The sequence below is a fragment of the Staurois parvus genome, unplaced genomic scaffold (genome assembly GCF_062004578.1).
Source record: "Staurois parvus isolate SC_StPar_1 unplaced genomic scaffold, SC_StPar_1.0 ptg000204l, whole genome shotgun sequence".
Taxonomy (NCBI): Eukaryota; Metazoa; Chordata; class Amphibia; order Anura; family Ranidae; genus Staurois; species Staurois parvus.
In genome coordinates, this window is record NW_028318000.1 from 1,561,971 (window position 1) to 1,583,893 (window position 21,923).

At 37.6% G+C, this 21,923-nt stretch overlaps 1 protein-coding gene across 1 annotated transcript in view; it reads right to left on the reverse strand.

The window, feature by feature from the left end:
* Positions 1–21,923, reverse strand: part of NWD2 (NACHT and WD repeat domain containing 2) — a 368,048-nt gene that overhangs the window by 205,933 nt on the left and 140,192 nt on the right. Inside the window, exon 2 of the mRNA XM_089678379.1 lies at positions 5,214–5,302. Within this exon, the coding sequence (XP_089534505.1) occupies positions 5,214–5,302 (89 nt within the window). The remainder of the gene's footprint in view (positions 1–5,213; positions 5,303–21,923) is intronic.

Here is a 21,923-nt window from a genome sequence, read left to right on the forward strand (position 1 = left end):
TACTTATTTTAAACATATATGGAGTAACTATATGTATAAGGAAGTGGCAAAGTTGGAGGGATTTGCTCTCTGGAAACAATGGGGTATTTTAAGACTTGGGCACTTGTCCTTTTAATGATTCCCTAAAATCACTTTAACAGCCATGGGAAGAGGTTTCTATAATTAACAAAGTTTTTATCAGTATTTACAAATGTGTCTCACAATAAGCTCTCAAGAGAAGATAACATATACATGCTTTCTGGGGCATCTAGAGGTTCCAGATATTCAAGTCAATATGAGATTGGGATTTGATTTGAACATTGTTCCTTGTTTGAAAATGACTTACCCAAAAGTGGATTCTGCCACCCACACCAAGAGTGGAGGAATTGATATAAGAAGTCAACTTCAAATTAACCACTTCAGCCCCTGCAACAAACCTGTACCATGATAGGTTGAAGTGGTTATACCTTTTTTGTATCTTTTCTTTTTAGAGCCAGTAATGATCTTTCATGTGAAAGCAACCCTAGCAGCTAATGAGCCGCTGGATTGCTTTTACAGAGGGAGGAAGGGGCCCCCACCTTCTGTTGCCCTCAGGTGCCATTCTGGGCTCTCCCATCCCACCAGGGAGCCCAGGACTGAAGTTGGAGGTTCCACCAGCTTACCATAGAGCTGAACAGGGACCAGATCTTCCCCAATCATCTCTTTGGTATAAGAAACCAGAAGCCACAAGTATTTTGTCACGTCCAATTTCTCCAGAATGTAAACAAGCCATTCTTGGTTTGGGAAAGCAGAGGAGAGATCTGGGGTCTAATAGACTCCAGATCTCACAATAAAGACGGCCTGTCATGGTTATTGCTATCACAAGAGGAGTTTTCATTCCTTGTTATAGCAATAAATGCGATCAAAAAAATTAAATGGGCAGTGTAAAAATAAAAAAAGTAACAAAATAAATAATAATAATAACAATGTTAAAGTGCCCCCCCCCCCCCCGTGCTCACATTCAAAGGCAAATGCATACGTAGATAGTGCATGCACATGTAAACGGTGGTCACACCACACATGTGTGGTATTGCTGTGAACACTATAGCAAGAGCAATAATTCTAACACCAGACCTCATGTGTGAATCTAAACTGGTAACCTGTAAAGTCTTTTACAGCGTCACCTATGGAGATTTTTAAGTAACAGTTTGTTGCCATTCCACAAGCATGCGCAATTTTAAAACGTGACATGTCCCAAAAACAAAAAAGGCTATACCGCTGACAAAAACCAGCTATAATCACAGTTGATAAATGCTGCTCCTCTGTATATAGATCTTAAGCAACCTAATGCACTTATTTAAAACACACACAAGAGGGCAACTCCATCTAAGCAAAGAAATGTATTAAAAACAAAAGGTTAAAAACAGATGGCACTCACTACATAGTATGTGGCAAAGGCTTGTCACATAACCAGAAGAAGAAAACCTCCAGGGACCCACATGAACGGCAGAGGTCAGCAGGCAAGCAGCTGGATAACTGAGTTCAGCTGGGAAGCTGCTGGTGAGAAGAGAGGCTATGCGGTTGCAGCATGGGATGCAAGCTCTGTAGTGGATTCCAATGTACACAAATGCCTTGGCTGTGGATAGGAACCTCCAGCAGACTGGGTGATAAAGACAGGGAGCAAAAAAAACTTCTAACAGATTTCTACCACATCCACAAAGATACTGTCAAACTCCCTTGTAGGTCTATGGTGGCCTCTATGGGAAATATCACTAATGGTCTTTCCCAGTACATAGGCAGCTTTCTTCAGCCATTGGTGCAAGAATTGCCTTCCTATGTTCGTGATTCCTCATATCTTCTAGATATTCTCGCCTACTATACTTGCAAACCCTCCTACTGCTGACTTTCATTAACAGTACCCTCCCTTTATACGTCCATTTCACATGACATCAGCCCAAAGTCTATAGAATTGTTTCTTTCCCATCACTCTTAAATCAATCACAAAAAAGCCAGTTTTATTTTAGAGGCCATTAGGTTCTGCCAGGAGCATCATTTTTTCAATTTCAATTGTATATACAGACAACAGGCACTGCAATGGAAGCACGTTTTGCACCATGTTGGGCAATCTGACAATGGGGTTGTGGGAGCACCGATACATCTATCATCACAATCCTTTTGCCACCCGTATAGTATTTTTGGCAGGTACATCGATAATATTGCAACCATATGGGATGGTTCCCTTTCTACCAATTTGGAATTTGTTACGTATTGTAACAAAAATGAATTTGGTTTATCATTTGCTCATGTTAGTGATACCCAATATTTAGTGTTCTTGGACCTCATTTTGGACCATGCTGGAATAAGCATTATACCTAAAAATAATTTCAAACCCACCGCTGGGAACTTTTATGTCCACTTTAACAGTTGTCACCACTCTAGGTGGAAAATGAATATTCCCAGCATTTACATAGGAATTGCACTCTAGATAAAGATTATATCCTACACAGTGAGGTCATGAAAGAAATATTTACCAGTAAAGGGTATTTAACCACCCTAATAGTTGAGACATTCACTACACATCTACAAACACAGGAGAAGAACAAAGCCCTAACATCCAGTTGTGATCCCACTTCATTACAGTTCATTACTCAGTTTCACTCCAAATACAGACACATCAAAAATGTTCTAGACAAATACTGGAACATCTTAAGGTAGAACCCAAAATTAGGTCAACTTATTCCCACCAGGCCCATGGTTACATACAGGAAGGCCCATAATTTTAAAAGTCCCATAGCTCCAAGTAAATAAAAACTCAGTTTAGTAAAAACACCACACAGTGCAGGCATTTTTTTCTGTAATCTGGTTAGCATGTTTCAATGCCGGTACCCAAAATGCCTAATATGTCCATTCATGCAACATAGGAAAAATAATTTTAAAGCCCACAACAAAATGTATTCAGTTTCCCATTTTTTCAGTTGTTCTACCAAATTTGTCATTTATTGTTTGCAGTGTGATCCATGTGGTCTATTGTATGTGGGTCGTACCTTCAGGGCACTTAAGAGCTAGGTTTGGCAAACATTACTGGGCCATTGAACAAGGTAGTACCAACTACAGTGTGCCAAGGCACTTCAAAGAGACCCACGGATAGTCTATCCGAGTACTTCAGGTTTGGGTGTTGGGGAGCATACCATCTCACTGTACCAAAGTTGAACACCTCATTAGGCTCTGTGCATGTGAGACTGTTTTAGATTTTTTTCCTTAACCCTTTGAGGACCAAGGGACGTATTTGTCCCATGTTTTTAATTGCGTGTATCATCTGATTAAGAACTTAAAACTCTTTTTTTTTTTTTGGTTTGAGTAAAAATATTAGTTCTTATCAACAAACAACAAATGGATCTAGCTTTTTGCCAATTATTTCATGAAATGGCTTAGTTACAGCAACTGAAGTGTACGAACTTTAAAAACAAAAAAATTGATTCTTTTGGCGTTCCAAATCTTATGGTCCTCAAAGGGTTAAACACTTTGAGTCCTCACAGACTAAACAAGGAGATAAGTCAATACAATCATACAGTCATAGGTCATGTAAATAACGGAGAGATGTCACTAGATCAGTTTTGAATATTTAAGGTCATCATCCTATTCGTGTGTTTTGTATTTCCAATTCATATTGTCATATATTGTTCAATTTTCAAAAATTTGTATTAATATCAGATGGGTAAATTTATTTTAGCAACATCTATAATATAACAATCCCCATCTGGAAAAATTTAGGTTGCCATCCTCTTATGGAGTCTTCTTGACCATTCTTGTTTTATTTTTCTTATATAGTTGTCTGTTTTTTCATTAATTTTTTAAAAATATTCACCATTATTTCTTATTTTTATTTTCTTCTTTTCTCCCGTGTTTTTCCGCCAAACATCTTGGCTATTTATTCATTTTTTCATTTTTCCCATTTTTTATTTTTTATGCTCCAATTGTTTCTAGCATTCTACTTCCCTTTTTTACTATAACCCAGCCAGGTCCTCGTAACGATATGTGGGTTGCCATTCTGCTCTTAAATTAAGCAAAAGAACAGATCACTTCCATCTATCAGTATTTAGGTAGGATCAAAATCTGCCCAATCCTATCCTTTGGTTTGATAAAGAGGCATAAAAAGAAATGCATAAAAAGCCAAGCTCCTTTTATGCCCTCATTACCCAGTCTACTGGAGGTTCCCAATCACAGCCAGCCACAGCTGAGGCATTTGTGTACACCAGAAGCTGCTACAGAGCTTGTGTCCCATGCTGCAGCAGCACAGCTTCACTTCTCACCAGCAGCTTCCCAGCTGAACTCTGTCATCCAGCTGCTTGCCTGCAAAGCTCTACAGTTCATGTGGGTATGCAGTGAATGCAATATGTTTTAACCCTTTGTTTTTAATACATTTCTACACTTAGATTTGTGTTTGTCTTGAATGTGATGTGTTAGGTATCTATTTACTGAGCATAGTATTATCTTTTATATTTATTACCATATTTATATTTTTTGTGCATTAGAATTCATTAGTGTATTTTTCCCCAAAAAATTGCATTTGAAAAACCACTGCACAATTACCGTGTGACATAAAAAATTGTGTCACCCACCATTTTATTCTCTAGAGCCTCTGATTAAAAAAAATATATAATTGTTGGAGGTTCTGAGTAATTTTCTAGCAAAAAATACTGATTTTTAGATGTAGGAGAGAATTGTCAGTATAGGCTTGGTCTTCAAGTGGTTACTGAAGTTGACATTTTAACACAGGCAGTTTTAAACAAATTTTAAAAGCTTCTGAACTGGTGAAAATATGAAAGATGTTTTGAATTTTTCCACCTTCTTTTGTTGCACCAGGGGGTTGGAATAGATTAAAGCTGTTAATATTTTAAATGAGTAATGTTGGGCTTTTGATATTTTTGTTTGCATTGAGATGTCTTTCTATATGTGTTTATCAGAAAAACATTTTTTTACTAAATATAGTAGCTACCAAGCAGACTTTTTTTTTGCCTTTTGCAATCTCTTTATGCTGAACATGCTTGTGGGGCTCTTGAAGGGTCCTAATGCATGTAGCCATGTTGTGAGTGAGCCTCTTTGTTATACTTTATGTACTAGGTGTGTTGGCTACTGTAAAATATCATACACGGATCTGTTTGTTCTAGATTTCATTTGTTATGAAAAAAAGAGTAGAATGGAGAAGGGGGAGTACAAATTGTTTAGTCATATAAAATCATATATAAGAAATATACCTGGAATTCCATGCCATAGTTTTCTCTGCAGAATTCTCTCAGTTTGGGATACACCTGCTCTCTTAGTGCATTTCTCTCCGCTTCTGTATCTATATAAAATAAACAAATTGATAACATTACAGTTCAAAATAATAAACACAGTTTTTCTTTTTTTTATATTTGCATCAAAAAAAATTGTAGAGTATGGTACATGAAAATTTTTTATATTTAGGAGTATATTTATATATATTTTTGTATAATAATAAACTAACTCCTAATTTTCCAACTACTCGGCTGTCCACAGAAACATAAGCGCAGGATTATGTGTACTTAACTAACAGAAGCATGTTCTCTTGCAAGGGTGAGCTAAAGACTGTGGCATGGTTGAAGGGAGTATCCAAAGGTTCTTGCCATGGAACCAGCATTAAAATAGTAGTGTAGCCTATAAAACCCTTGGCAAAAAGTATGAAATCACCACTCTTGGAAAATGTTCACTCAATTCAATTTCATTTAACATTCCAACCTTCTGGATTTAAGAAACACTTAAAAAAAAGAAAAAAACTAAGAAAACTGTAGTCAATTGCAAATGTTTTTGCAGATCAAGCTGAGGAAAAAAAATATGTAATCACTCAATTCTGAGGAAAACATTATGGAATCACTATGTACTTTGCAATTCTAAAACAAACATCTGCATCAGATTACATATGCTAATTACTCTGCAGTTAAAAAGAGTGTTTGCACACCTTGGTGAGCTGTTGCACCAAGCTGATTGACATGAATCATGGCTCCAACATGAGAGAGGTCAGTTGAAACAAAGGAGAGGATTATAAAACTTCAAGAAAGTAAATCATCACAAAATGTTGCAAAAGAGGTTGGTTGTTCCCAGTCAGCTGCGTCTAAAATCTGGACCAAGTACAAATCAAACGGGAAGGTTGTAAAAGGAAAGCGTACTGGTAGACAAAGGAAGACATCCAAGCTTCAAGATAGAAAACTTAAAGCAATATGCCTTGAAAACAGAAAATACACAACAAAACAAGTGAGGAACAAATGGGCAGAAACTGAAGTCAATGTCTGTGACTGAACAGTAAGACATTGCCTAAAGGAAATGGGATTTACATACAGAAAAGCCAAACAAAAATCATCATTAACACCTAAACAGAAAAAAACAAGGTTACAGTGGGCTAAAGAAAAGCAATCATGGACTGTGGATGACTTGGTGAAAGTGATATTTAGGGATGAATCCCGAATCTGCATTGGGCAGGGTGATGATGCTGGAACTTTTGTTTGGTGCCGTTCCAATGAAATGTATAAAGATGACTGCCTGAAGAAAACATGCAAATTTCCACAATCATTGATGATATAGGGTTGCATATCAAGTAAAGGTACATGGGAGATGACAGTCATTAAACTTTATAATGATATTTTAGACACTTTCTTATTCCATCAATTGAAAGGATGTTTGGTGATGATGACATCATTTTTCAGGATGATAATGCATCTTGCCATAGGGCAAAAGCTGTGAAAACTTTCCTTCAAGAAAGACAAATAATGTCAATGGCCTGGCCTGCAAATAGTCTGGACCTCAATTCAATTGAAAAATCTATGGTGGAAATTAAAGAAAATGATCCATGACAAGGCTCCAACCTGCAAAGCTGATCTGGCAACTGCAACAAGAGAAAGTTGGAGTCAGATTGGTGAAGAATACTGTTTGTCGATAGTTAAATCCAATTGCTGAACACACCAATGGATGAACCTGGTTCCTGGCAATTCTCTTCCTTTTAGTCTACATATTTTTCACCGATAGAGCTAAGTAGATTAGTGAATTAAACCTGTCCCACACTTGACCTCACTGTACAAAACTGTATATGCATTTGACTTCCTTATTACTAACCTATTTATCTAATTTTCTGTACAGCTGAAATACTTATTTTCCAGTTCTTCATAATTTCTTTGAGTTTTCTCAGTTTTCTCAAATTAGCTATATTCCATCTTCAGAGCCACATTCAAAGATAATATCTAGATCATTGTCATGTTCTTGTTTACATTTTATTAGGTGCATGCCTGTACCAAAACTCCAGCCTGTGGACAAGGATTTGATTTTGGGGAATGCCAACCTAATTTGTTTTCAAGATCTCAAAAGTCCCATCTCCCATGATTTTCTTCCAGGGATTCTTTTGTTAGCCCTTTCAGATCTACTCCCCTAACCTCCAATACTATTAACTGCAGTGTAGGTTCCTTCAGTTTTTAATAAGGACAACCAGGCAACAAGTACTCCCCCCTCCATTATAGCCTTCGCAGCTCAGTCCAGTGGGTTGAGGTCTTCTGCTACTGTCAGTAGGCTATGCATCAATAGATATTTACACTATGTAATGCCTGTAGAACTCACTGAGCATCTGTGACTCATTTTGGACAAAGCATGAATGCCAAATGAAAACTAAAGACAGATGTTCTGCATGAGAAAATATTTGACCATATACAATATCTGCAGGTACAACATGTTTAAAGGATCAGTCTAAAAAATATTTCAAATAAAATTGGATTCTGACATGCAAACTGACCAATTGGTGTCATGCATTTAAAACATTTTTGTTGATAAGGATTCCAGTCATGGGTTCGAGACATGCCTCAACTGCGTATTTGAGTCACACTGCTCTTGCTACAACAGAAGAAACTTAATTGCCCCAAAAGTATTGTTTGTAAAATAAACACATACAAAAATGACCTCTATAAAAATATGGATAGAGCTAGAGAATTTATTGCTAAAATATCCAATGGATACGATAAACACATCCTTCTGTCATATCAGCTATAAGTTCTTTGCACCTCAAATGCTTTATGCACTCACCGGCCATTTTATTAGGTACACCTTGCTAGCAGGGCTGGGACAAGGGGTGGTCAGGGGGCTGCCCTGGGCACTGTGAGGTGGGGGGGGGGGCACCATGAGCAGATTGGAGGAAAGGAATTTGTGTTGGAAGGAGGAATTTGGGGGTCGGCAGCGGGTAAGAATTGTTCTAGGAGGGGAAATTTGGGGAGAAGTAATGTGGGGGGGATTTGTGTTGGGAGGCAGGATGGGGAGAAAGATTTGTGCTTGGAGGGAGTATTTCAGCAGGGGTGCGGATTTGTACTGGGAGGAGGGTGAATTTATGCTTAGCATGCAGATTGGTGTTCAATTTGTTTTGGGGTTTTTTTTTTGCTGACACATAATGTTCATACATCTTGGGGGGGGCGCAATTTGGCATGTTCGCCCTGGGTAAAAATATCACCCACACCCTTACACCACCACCAGCCTGAACCGTTGATACCAGGCAGGATGGATCTATGCTTTCATATTGATTTTTCCAAATCTGATCTGCCATCTTAATGTCGCAGCAACCAGTCTACCTATTCTCCTCTGACTTCTAACATCAACAAGGCATTTTCATCCACACAACTCACTGGATATTTTCTCTTTTTCAGACCGTTCTCTGTAAATCCTAGAGGTGGCTGTGCGTGAAAATCTCAGTAGATCAGCAGTTTTTGAAATACTCAGACCAGCTCGTCTGGCACCAACAACTACGCCACGTTCAAAGTAACTTAAATCCCCTTTCTTCCCCATTCTGATGCTCGGTTTGTATTTCAGCAAGTTATCTTCACCACATCTACATGACTAAAAGCACTGAGTTGCTGCCATGTGATTGGTAGATTAGCAATTTGTGTTACCAAGCAATTGAACAGATGTACCTAATAAAGTGGCTGGTGAGTGTACATTGCATTAAATGTGCCTGATTATACCTTTGTACTTTTTTCCATTTGGGCAGTTACCCCTTTAAAATCTTTCTTTAAAAAAAAAAAAATTTTCGTACATTTTACATTTTGTACATTTTAGGAAACTTACTGTGAACTGGGACATTTGGTGCCTACAGGTTCTGTATATATAAATCATTGTATTTTCTAACAGCAATAACATTCCCAAAGTTTGCTGACTTCTTTGTTAGTCGCAGCAGTGACTTGCAAGACCCTGCTGTGTTTCTTCTGAACATGTCAGCTCTCTGTAGGTAGGATATTATTATTTTGTCTATTCTTATATGTCCTACATTCTCATATATCATAGTAGACTCAAAAGATATTTTCACATTCAGTAGAGGCGTCATGCTATCGCTAAGCTTTCTAAAACTTCAGGTGTAGCCTATGTGAAGGTCTTTGACAAGTCATGGTGTGAAACATGGCAAGCTGGTTTTCCGCTGGGAGATGCAAGTGATCTTTATAAATAGGATAATTCACAGCAGGCAATACTGAAAATTGCTGTCATGGTGAAGAAAGTGTACAATGTTTAATCAGCGGGTCAGAATTTACATTTTTACTTTGTTTCTGCATATAAAAACTGTCAGCTCACTCTTGAACTGAAGGAAACAGGACTGGAAGAGAGCTATCAAATATGTGGTAGTAAAGCAAGTCAAGTTTATAATGGAATAACTTGCCAAACTTGTTTCTTATGTCATCTAGTGGATTCACTGTAATGATACAGGAATAATCACTTAAGCCAGTGACAACAGCTCAAGACACAAATGTCCTGTCCTGATCTTCTCACCAAGGTCCCAGAAAGCCTTAAAGCCCTTGTAGGGGATAAAACCTGCATCTGCTCTACTTAATATAGTATAAAGGCTATTCTGCAATGGGAGATGGAAACTGAATACAATACAGTCGCTTTGTCCACCTAGGAAATCAAGACGGGCCTTGAGTTATATGACAACCCATTTTTAGTATGGCACCTTCTTGTCCCACTCTCCTTGTAACTATAGCCATTGACACTAAAACAATGTAGGTAGCCTTGTGAACTGAATTTCTCCCTGGCCTATAAGTCCATAACATTTTCCTTATTTTTTATCATGCACAGCATTCAGGTTGGTGAGGTGGTCCTAGAGCTCAATTAAACTTTCAGTTCATATCAGCAAAATACATTATACAGGTGAAACTCGAAAAATTAGAATATCGTGCAAAAGTTCATTTATTTCAGTAATGCAACTTAAAAGGTGAAACTAATATATAAGATAGTCTCATTACATGCAAAGCAAGATAGTTCAAGCCGTGATTTGTCATAATTGTGATGAGTATGGCTTACAGCTCTTGAAAATACAAAATCCACAATCTCAGAAAATTAGAATATTGTGAAAAGGTGCAATATTCTCGGCTCAAAGTATCCCACTATAATCAGCTAAATAAGCCATAACACCTGAAAAGGGTTCCTGAGCCTTTAAATGGTCTCTCAGTCTGGTTCAGTAGGAATCACAATCATGGGAAAAACTTCTGACCTGACAGTTGTGCAGAAAACCATCATTGACACCCTCCATAAGGAGGGAAAGCCTCAAAAGGTAATTGCAAAAGATGTTGGATGTTCCCAAAGTGCTGTATCAAAGCACATGAATAGAAAGATATGTAGAAGGGAAAAGTGTGGAAGAAAAAGGTGCACAAGCAGCAGGGATGATTGCAGCCTGGAGAGGATTGTCAGGAAAAGGCCATTCAAAAGTGTTGGGGACTTTCACAAGGAGTGGACTGAGGCTGTAGTCAGTGCATCAAGAGCCACCACACGCAGAAGGATGGAATGGATCCCCTTCCATTTTTTTAGCAGAACAGATTGGGTTGGAGTAGGCGGGTGTAAATGGACTTGTGTCATAGTGATACATATACCATCTAATCAAGTTTACCAGAAAAACTGACAGGCGGACCTGATCGGATTGCCCATGTGATAGGGGCCCTACCCTGCTATGCAATGTTAAAGAATATCTAAACCCATCATTTCATATTCCTGGTATGTGCCTGCTATACCATGTACTTGTATGAAAAACTATCCTGTTCTCCTTGCATTGCTTCCTTTGTGTGAAATCCCTGGTGTTCCTGACAGTCCCGCTGCTTTCCTATTAAAAACTGACCACATTAGGCAGGAGAACACAGTGTGGTCAGTTCTACAACTATGCTGAAACTCGGTGTGCTCTCCTCAGACTTGTCCTGACACACACTCCCTGCACAGCCTTTCACTGGGTAGATCAGTGTTCTTTTGTTTCTCCTTCCCTAGCTCTTATGCAGCTAAGAACAGAGGGGATGAAGTCTCTTATAAAAAAGGGGAAACACTGTATTTATAATGTTTTTTTGAATATCTATAAACAACTATTTAGCATTTCATTTCTATTTTAAACTGAATGGGTTGTTTTGGGTTAGAGAGGTAATGCATACCATAAATAACTCTGTGTGAACCATGATGGCAAATGTCCTTATCAGCTGTAAACTGTGCACTGTTTATCCTAACAAATGATCTCAGGATGTGCATTCTGGATTGTATGTTAATGAGGGAAAACTGAGTCCGTCCTTACATTTCCCCCCTCCACTGTCACTTTTAATCTGTTCAGAATAGCTTGCAGTCTGTCAAAGACCTGTTCTAAAGAAACAACTGCAAATAAGGAAACATTAAAGCTTTCCTGAATATTAAGGTCTTCAGCAAGTGTTTGTAGGCTAATGGGGTTTGCCCTTGCATAGCTCATTGAAAGACTTTATATTGCAACAGCCATTGTGTTTTGGGGGTACAACACTTCCCCTTAATCAAATCTAATATCTACAGTGCCATGAAAAAGTATTCATAGCCCTTGAACTTTTCCACATTTTGTAACCAAAAACATAAATTTATTTTATTGGGATTTTATGGGATAGACCAACACAAAGTGGCACATAATTAGTGTAAGGAAAATGATAAATGGTTTTCAAAATTTTTTACAAATAAATATCTGAAAAGTGTGGCGAGCATTTGTATTGAGCCCCCTTTACTCTGATACCCCTAACTAAAATATAGCGCAATCAATTTCCTTTAGAAGTCACCTAATTAGTAAATAGAGTCCACCTGTGTGTAATTTAATCTCAGTATAAATACAGCTGTTCTGTGAAGCCCCCAGAGGTTTGTTAGAGAGCATTAGTGAACAAACAGCATCATGAAGGCCAAGGAACATTAAAGACAGGTCAGGGATAAAGTTGTGGAGAAGCAGGGTTAGATTATAAAAAATATCCCAAGCTTTGAACATCTCACGGAGCACTGTTCAAACCAGCATCAAAAAATGGAAAGAGTATGGCAGAACTGAAAACCTACCAAGACATGGCCATCCACCTAAACTGACAGACCAGGCAAGGAGAGCATTAACCAGAGAAGCAGCCAAGAGGCCCATGGTAACTCTGAAGAAGCTACAGAGATCCATGTCTCAGGTGGGAGAATCTGTCCACAGGACAGCTAACTTGTGCACTCCACAAATCTGGCCTTTATAAAAGAGTGGCCATTGTTGAAAGAAAGTCACATTTGCAGTTTGCGAGAATCAATTTGGGGACACAGGAAACATGTGAAAGAAGGTGCTCTGGTCAGATGAGACCAAAATTTACCTTTTTGGCCTAAAAGCAAAATGCTATGTGTGGCAGAAAACTAACACTGCACCTGAATACACCATCCCCACAGTGAAACATGATGGTGGCAGCATCATGTTGTGGGGATGATTTTCTTCAGCAGGGACAGGGAAGCTGGTCAGAGTTGATAGGAAGATGGATGGAGCCAAATACAGGACAATCTTAAAAGAAAACCTGTTAGAGTCAAAAGACTTAAGGCTGGGGCAGAGGTTCAACTTTTAGCAGGACAACGAACCTAAACATACAGCCAGAGCTACAATGGAATGGTTTAGAACAAAACATATTCATGTGTTAGAATGGCCCAGTCAAAGTCCAGACCTAAATCCAATTGAGAATCTGTGGCAAGACTTGAAAATTGCTGTTCACAGACGCTCTCCATCAAATCTGACAGAGCTTGAGTTATTTTGCAAAGAAGAATGGACAAAAATGTCACTCTCTAGATGTGCAAAGCTGGAAGAGACATCCCCAAAAAAAGACTTGCAGCTGTAATTGTAGCAAAAGGTGGTTATACAAAGTATTGACTTAGTGGGGCTTAATACAAATGCTGCCACACTTTTCAGATATTTATTTGTAAAAATCTTTTGAAAACCATTCATCGTTTTCCTTCCACTTCACAATTACGTGTCACTTTGTGTTGGTCTATCACAGGGGTCTCCAAACTTTTCAAACAAAGGGCTAGTATACGGTCCTTCAGACTTTAGGATGGCCGGATTAGGGGCAGTGAGGATAGAAAATGTCCTAGCCCCAGCGTGAGAATAAACATGGCCTAAGGGTTGATGGTCAGTAGGAGGTGTAGTGTCCTATCATTGGTATTAGTTGGAAGAATAGTACACCATCGTTGGTTCTAGTGGGAAGAATAGTACACCATAATTGGTTTCAATGGAAGAAGTGCTGCCCCATTGTTGGTCTCAGAGGGAAGAATAGTGCTCCAAGGCCCAGATAAAGAGTAGCAAAGGGCCATATCCAGCCCTTGGGCCACAGTTTGGAGACCCCTGGTCTATCACATAAAATCCCAATAAAATATATTTACGTTTTTGGTAGTAACATAACAAAATGTATAAAATTTCGAGGGGTATGAATACTTTTTCAAGGCACCATATACAATAGAGAAAATATAAACATTCCTATATATTTATATGCAGTATGTGAGAATGGTAAAGCCATAGGGCTCCCAGAAACAATAGATGTTTTTCAGTGAAAGCACTGTTTTTTTTGCAACTGCATTGAGAATATCTGGTGAGCATAACACATGTATGGATTAGTGGCATTCCTCTTGAATAGGTTGTAGAGAGCCTCTGTAAATTCAAAATGTATTGGCTATGAAAGACCTAATTCTCCATGTAGGTCTTAAGGGAACTAAGCTACTGCCATAATCAATCTGTTATGGAAGATTTCTGAATGAAAGGCTTCTAGATCAAGTGTAACAAATATGGAATAAGGAATTAGGCAGAAGCACCATTGCAAGTGGGAGCTGTATCATATACACTCCATAAGGTAACAGTCATTTGGACTTATGATCCACATATTCACTGATTTTCTCAGAAACCTAAAAAATGATTTTATATCTTGCGTCTATTATATTTTATGATTATTGTTATTATAATTATACATAATTTATATAGCACCAACAGCAAAGTTTTGGCTGAATGCACAGTCCATAATGTTAACTCATTGATGTCTTTCTGTGCTGATATACTGTACAGCAGGGAGTTTACTGCGTTACAAGCAAAGGTTCTCTTATCACCACATTACAGTCAATAGGGTGGGTTGAGCTGGCACAGTACAGCAACGATGCTCCACTAATTCCAGGGCAGGTTTTACTCCCACTGACCATTGATGCAGGTCATGTTTTAATTCCGCTGACCACTGATTCCAGGGTATGTTTTACTCTTACTAACCACTGATTCCAGGGGACCTTTTACTTCCACTGATCAGTGATGCCAGGGCATGTTTTACTTCCACTGATCACTGATGTCAGGGTATGTAAAATATGTGTGCTCAAGGTGTCAATGAATTAATGTGTTTATTCACCAATGCCAGAAGTCTGCCAAGCAAAATATGTGATTTGGAAGCTTTGGTGCATGAAGAGAACTATGATTTAATTGGTATTGCTGAATCTTGGCTTCATTCTTCACATGACTGGGCCATTAATATTTAAACACAGCAACAAATCCCCTTATGATAACCCAGAAAAGTAATCCACCTCCACCCCTGAAGGCTAATTGAACAAAATAATAAAACTTTTCTTTCCAACAAATAAATCTATCGAATAGAAACTACATACAGACATGGAACCAAAAAATAATAAAAATAATAAAAAATTATAAAATTAAATTTCCCAAGTGTCCAAAATTCAAAAAATACAAAATATATAATCCAAAGAAATGATAATCCAAAAAAAAAATATATAATAATCCACAAAAATATAATCCAAAAAAATATACCAAAAAAAATACAAAAAATAATAATAATCCCCACGGGTGTAAAAATTAAATTTCTTTCTTCTTTCATAAAACACTCCTTCTCAATATCCGCAAATCCTGATGACAGTACACCTCAAAAAGAAAAAACTTGACATAGTGTCATACCTTTTATATAATACAGCACACGTGCCACGCAGCATGCAAAAACCTTTATAGATGTGTATGAATGTGTATACTCTATAGCAGAGAATCTATACACATGCAAAAATTTCTATGGTGAATATAAATGTAAGTGAAACACACTCATATAACAAAAAGTGTCAAAACACCATGTGTGAAAACAAATCCCAATTAACACTGCAAGTGTGTATCTCAGTGATCCCCTAAAACCAGAAACACCACTCTCCAACTCATATGCTGATGGGTAATTACCCTATATCCAAAACATCAGGGCAGGACACCACTCTGGGTTAGTTTCTCCTCCGACCAATTTTCTCCACATAATAAAATCTAGGTGGAAACAGCTCCTCCTCACAGGGATGTAAGTGTGCACAGATTCAGGGAAACATTGCCCACATGTTCCCACTTCCAAGATGGCCGCGATCGCACTTCCGGTTAACGTCGATACGTCTGACGTCACGTGTTCCTGACGCGTTTCGTCACTTTCTATGACTTTTTCAGAAGGGTAAGGACGTCTGCGCATCGACTCCTTATGTACCGCCCTTCATACACTAACGGCACCTCGAACCGCCATCTTGGAAGCTGGAAAAACTGCCCTCACTAAACTACATAATGCCTTACTACAACAAACGATCTGAAAGCTATGTTCTAAAGGCTATTCACATCTTGTCCCAGATCCTGTACCATTATGGAGCAATTAACCACAAAGAGAATGCAATTCAAAATACAACATCGATTACATTAAAAACGTCAGCATACAGATAAAACATTTCAGTAAATGATATACATGTGTATACTCCATATTATCAAACACGTGTATGTGCTACAAATTTATCTACCTCACCCCTTTGGTCAAAAATACACCATATGATCTAATACCATTCTAAAAATCTATTTCAATTAATGTATACATAATTATATATTGCACATACTAAAAGCTACCTCTACTGGTCAAAGTTTAGAACAACCCTTATACTAAATTAATTCTTTAATTCTGTCCTATTATCTTTTACAACCCCCCATTTAAATTATATAAATCATATAAATATTTACCTCCATCAATTATTCGTATATCCAGACACATCTCCTAACACCTAATAAAACATATTATTCTATTTTATACTAAAACCCCTTAAAATACCCATCATCAAATAATTTCTGAATTTAAGACCATCCTTTTCTTACTTTTATAAATATCAATCTTATATTATATTATATTATATTACCTCCATGGGTCCACTCGTTAAATTCATGAATCCATATACACCTCCCTCATTAAATATGGGGTATTTTTATAAAACAATATCCTATAAGGTAAATATAAATCACATATTAATTCTAAAATAATCATAAAATATATGTTACATTAAAAATCCGAAATAAAACAGTTCAAATCCAATTCAATATTTAAACTGTTCGGTTTCAGAGTATTTAATCTAAAAATCCAATATGTCTCATTTTGCGAAATACTCTTTACCCTATCACTTCCTCTCCAATGGGAATCCACCGTGTCTATACCACAAAACTTCATTCCCCTAGGGGCCGAGTTGTGATGTTCCTTAAAGTGTCGTGAAACGCTATGATCCTTTTTACCCTTCAAAATATTTGCTACATGTTCTTTTAGTCTAGTACTCAAGTTCCTTTTGGTTCTTCCTACATATTGTAATGGACAAGGACATTCTAAAACATAGGTCACATACTTAGTATCACATGTAATGCATTTTTTTATATTAAATTCTTCTCCTGTATAAACCGATTTGTAACTCACGATCTTTCTCTTTTTAATGCCTGTCACTTTACAAATTTTACATTTTTTACAGGGATAGAACCCCTGTAGATCGAACATCCTTGTTTTTTTAGGAGGTGAGATCACTCCCTTGACTAATAGGGTCCGTAAGTTGTCACTTTTTCTATAGACGAACTGGGGTTGGGCAGGTAACATATTTCTCAAGATTTGATCCTTTTTCAGGATAGGCCAATATCTTTTAAAAATACCCTCTACTTCTTTATACTGACAGTTAAATTTTGAAATAAAAGCAAAATCTACAATATTTTTTTCTTTTTTCTTAATAGTTTCAATCTTAATCTTAGTTTCCCCTATGTAGTTTTTACTAACTTAAATCTAGCTTTTTCCAGTTCTATTGGATCATACCCTTTCATTATAAATCTTTGTTTTATCAGTTCTGATTGGGTAATATAATCCTCTAATTTGGAACAATTCCTCATTATTCTCGTGAATTGTCCAATGGGGATCTCACAAATCCATTGGGGATGATGACAACTCGTCATAGGGATAAACCCATTCCTGTCAGTATCCTTAAAAAAAGTTTTAAAACAAATTCTGTTTTCATATTTAAAAATATTTAGATCTAAAAAATTGGCCGATTCCCTATCAATTGTCCATGTAAAACTCAAACCATATTCATTATCTTTAATAAAATCTAAAAAAATCTGTAAATTCTCTTCCGTACCCTCCCAGATAATTAAAATATCATCGATATATCTTCTCCAGATTTTTAGGCCATCCCATTGTTTACCAAAAATGATCTTATCTTCCCATTTAGATAAAAGGATATTTGCTACACTAGGGGCAAACTTGGCGCCCATCGCCACACCCTTTCTCTGTTCATAAAAATCTCCTTTATACCAAAAGAAGTTTTTACTCATACTAAACTCGAGTAATTGGATAATAAACTTTCTCTGTTTTAAATGTAGGTCTGAAAAATACTTCAGACCCCATTTTACGGCCTCAATCCCATCTTGATGTCTGATATTAGTATAGAGAGAATTGATGTCTATTGTTACAAAAAGGGTATTTTGCGAAATCTCCATTCCTTCTAATAGGTCAATCACATCTCGGCTGTCCTTCAAATATGACGGCATTCCCTTCACAATTGGTTGCAGATAAAAATCTGCATATTCCCCAATTCTCGAATGTATCGACCCAATGCCATTTATAATAGGCCTACCTGGGGGCTTGGTCAGGCTTTTGTGTATTTTTGGTAAAATATAGATAAACGGGGTTCTACAATGTGAAGGAATTAGATATAGCGCTTCTTTCTCATTTAAAATTTTATTATCTTTCGCTTGACTTACTAATTTTTTTAACTGTTTTTTATATAAAACACTTGGATTTTCTTTACATATGTGTCTGAATCACTTAAAATGAGTTCCAACTCTTCTTCATATTGTTTTCTATCCATCACCACCACCCCTCCCCCCTTATCTGCCGGTCCTGGCTATGTTCTCTTTTGGAGAGACAGGGTAAAAAGGAAAGGTGGTGGTGTCTATCTCTATGAGAAAAGTGGTCTCAGAGTGAGTGTGAAAGAGGACTTAGTTGATGGAGAGTGTAATGAGGCTGAAGTATTATGGGTGGAACTGTGGGTGCGTACTACAAATGTAATCATTGGAGTTTGTTATAGGCCTCCCAGTGTTAATGAGGAGGTGGAGACTCAGCTCTTTGCACAGATCAAAAGGGCTGCAAGAGCTGGGACAGTGATAATAATGGTGGATTTTAACTACCCAGAAGTTGACTGGAGTAATGGTACTGCAGGAACAGTTAAAGGTAAACATTTATAAACCTACTACAGGACAGTTTTATGGTACAGTTCATAGAGGCCCCAACTAGGAATGGTGTTCTGCTGGACCTGGTAATCTCAAACCATGCAGAGCTTATTACGAATGTCCATCTAAAAGAACATCTGGGTAGCAGTGACCATAACATGATTTAATTTATTGTTAGCTGTAAACAACAAGCACATACGGGAATAATAAAAACCCTCAATGTTAAGAGAGCTAATTTTCCAAGGCTGCGAGCTGCTCTCCAAGACTTAGACTGGGAGGGAATATTGGCATCAATGAACACAACACAGAAATGGGAGTTCTTCAAAAAGACTGTATGTGATCACACTGCAAAATATATTGCCACGGGCAACAAGTTTAAAAGTCTAAAAATTAAACCTATGTGGCTTACGGCCAAAGTTAAAAACTATAAATAAGAAAAGAGCTATTATTAATTATAAAACTGAATGAATGCTATAATCATTTAAACATTACAAAAAATATAACAGAATATGCAAAAAGGAAATAAAGGCAACAAAAACTGAAAACGAACGACAGATAGCAGGACAACCCCCCCAAAATTCTTCAAATATATTTATAGTAAAAAAAGGTCCGGTCCGAGCATGTAGGACCTTTATAAAATAATCTAGAGTGGGTGACTGGGAACAAAGAGAAGGCGTTCTTCAGCTTTGTGTATACAAAGGCCCATGGGGGAGCTCTTGTCCATAATGGGCATTGACACAGCTCTAGATGATCCACATTGGCTCACAACTGATATGATCCAGAAATATTTAGACAAAATAATGGTGAATAAAGCACCTGGACTGGATGGCATACACCCACAGATCGTTAAAGAATTGAGCTCTGGCATTTCAAAGCCATTGTTTCTAATTTTTAGAGACTCTTTAATGACTGGCATTGTACCACTGAATTGGCTTGAGGCCAATGTGGTGCCTATAGTTAACCGCTTCCATACAGGGCACTTTTACCCCCTTCCTGCCCAGGCCATTTTTCAGGTTTCAGCGCTCTCACAATTTGAATGACAATTGCGCGGTCATACAACACTGTACCCAAACTAAAATGTTATCATTTTCTTCACACAAATAGAGCTTTCTTTTGGTGGTATTTATTCAACACTGGGGTTTTTATTTTTTGCTAAATTAACAAAAAAAGACCAAATTTAAAAAAAAAAAAAAAAAACACGTTTTTCTTTGTTTCTGTTATAAAAGTTTTCAAATAAATAATTGTTCTTCATAAATTTAGGCCAATATGTATTCTGCTACATTTGTTTGGTGAAAATAATCCAAATTAGGATGTATTATTTAGTTTTAGGAAAGTTATAGATGTAGCAATTATATGTACAAATATGGACGTGAACATCCTTTTTGGTAAAGACCCTCCATCTTGTATCATTTCTCACTCCAAATCAGCTCCCCTCCCCCCTCACTCTTTGTTGATTGACACATGGTCCTTGTGTGCTGGTTTCAGCAGTGCACAGGACACAGTTGGATATCCTTCATGGTTGTAAACCCAATTAGCTGATGCCAGGGTGTCTGGCAAACTCTTGCTCTGAAACTGATCGTAAAGCCATAAACCCGGCAGTCACTGGACTTCAAAAGCATTCCAGGATAGCAGTAAAACATATATCCCATGTGAAAACACTTTTTCATACAATTTCGTAATTTCTTGTAGGTAATACATACCATAAAGCAAAACATATATTCAGATTGGTCATTTTAATGCGAGTCGCCTGATATCTTACACCCCTAGTTAAAGTCTACAGGAGAGTAGGAAGCCATATAGTTCTAGCTGAGATAAAATATGGCATATTTGATGTCTGGACATTCAGGATATCATTTTGCATATTAATCTACTAGTGGCTAGGCTGCTACATGTACCTAGGGAAGGTTATTGACCATGATATAAACTGCGAGGGATTTGGTCATAGCCTGAGTTCCCTGCCTAAAACACCCCTCCCCAAATGAGGCGATTGGTTCTATGCTTTAAGGAGACACCCTGCTAGGGTTCCTAGAAAAGGCTGTTATGCTTGGAGCAGTAAGTTGAAGAATTCTACCTTTTTAACATCAAGAACCAACTTTGGGAGAAAAGGCACCCATTTGCTCTGACACTTGAACGCTGCTTAAACCAAGGCTGATGGCAAGTATTCTACCTCTCTAAACTTCTTTCTGTTATCTCTCTGTTGTGGTATTGCTCTCTGTATTTATATATATATATATATATATATATATATGGCTACATCTTTTTCTGTATATACTTTTATTGCGCCATTTTGACCTTTTTAGTAATAAATCCTATTTTCTGAAAAGTGAAAAAGCACTGCGCATGCCTGAAAGGACGCCATATGGCATCCACCCGGAGGGACGAGCTGTTCGCCTGGCCACCATCTGGCTATAGGCCGGGCGGCAACTGGTTAAAAAGGGGTCAAAATCTTTACCACGTAATTATAGATCTGTTAGTTTAACATCTATAGTTGGGAAGATACTGGAGAGTTTAATAAAAGATACATAGATGAGTTCTTGCTGGAAAAAAATATTTTAAGTAACAGATAGCATGGAGTCATGAAGACAGAAGTTGTCAAACAAATCTGATTTCTTTTTATGAGGAGGTGAGCTAAACCTTGGACAGAGGGGTGGCTGTGGACGTGGTATACTTGGATTTTTCAAAAGCGTTTGACACAGTTCCCCACACACGGCTAATGTGTAAGGTAAAGTCTACGGGCTTGGAAAAATCTGTATGTAAATGGATAGAAAACTGGCTAAAAGAATGTATTCAGAGAGTAGTGGTTAATGATTCATACTCTGAATGGTCTGGGGTCATCAGTGGTGTACTCCAAGGTTCAGTGTTGGGACCCTTATTTTTTAATATATTTATAAACGATATAGTCAGGTCCATATATATTGGGACATCTACACAATGCTAACATTTTTGGCTCTCTACACCACCAGAATGGATTTGAAATGAAACGAACAAGATGTGCTTTAACTGCAGAATGGCAGCTTGAATTTGAGGGTATTTACATCCAAATCAGGTGAACGGTGTAGGAATTACAGCAGTTTGCATATGTGCCTCCCACTTGTTAAGGGACCAAAATAATGGGACAATTGGCTTCCCAGCTGTTCCATGGCCAGCTGTG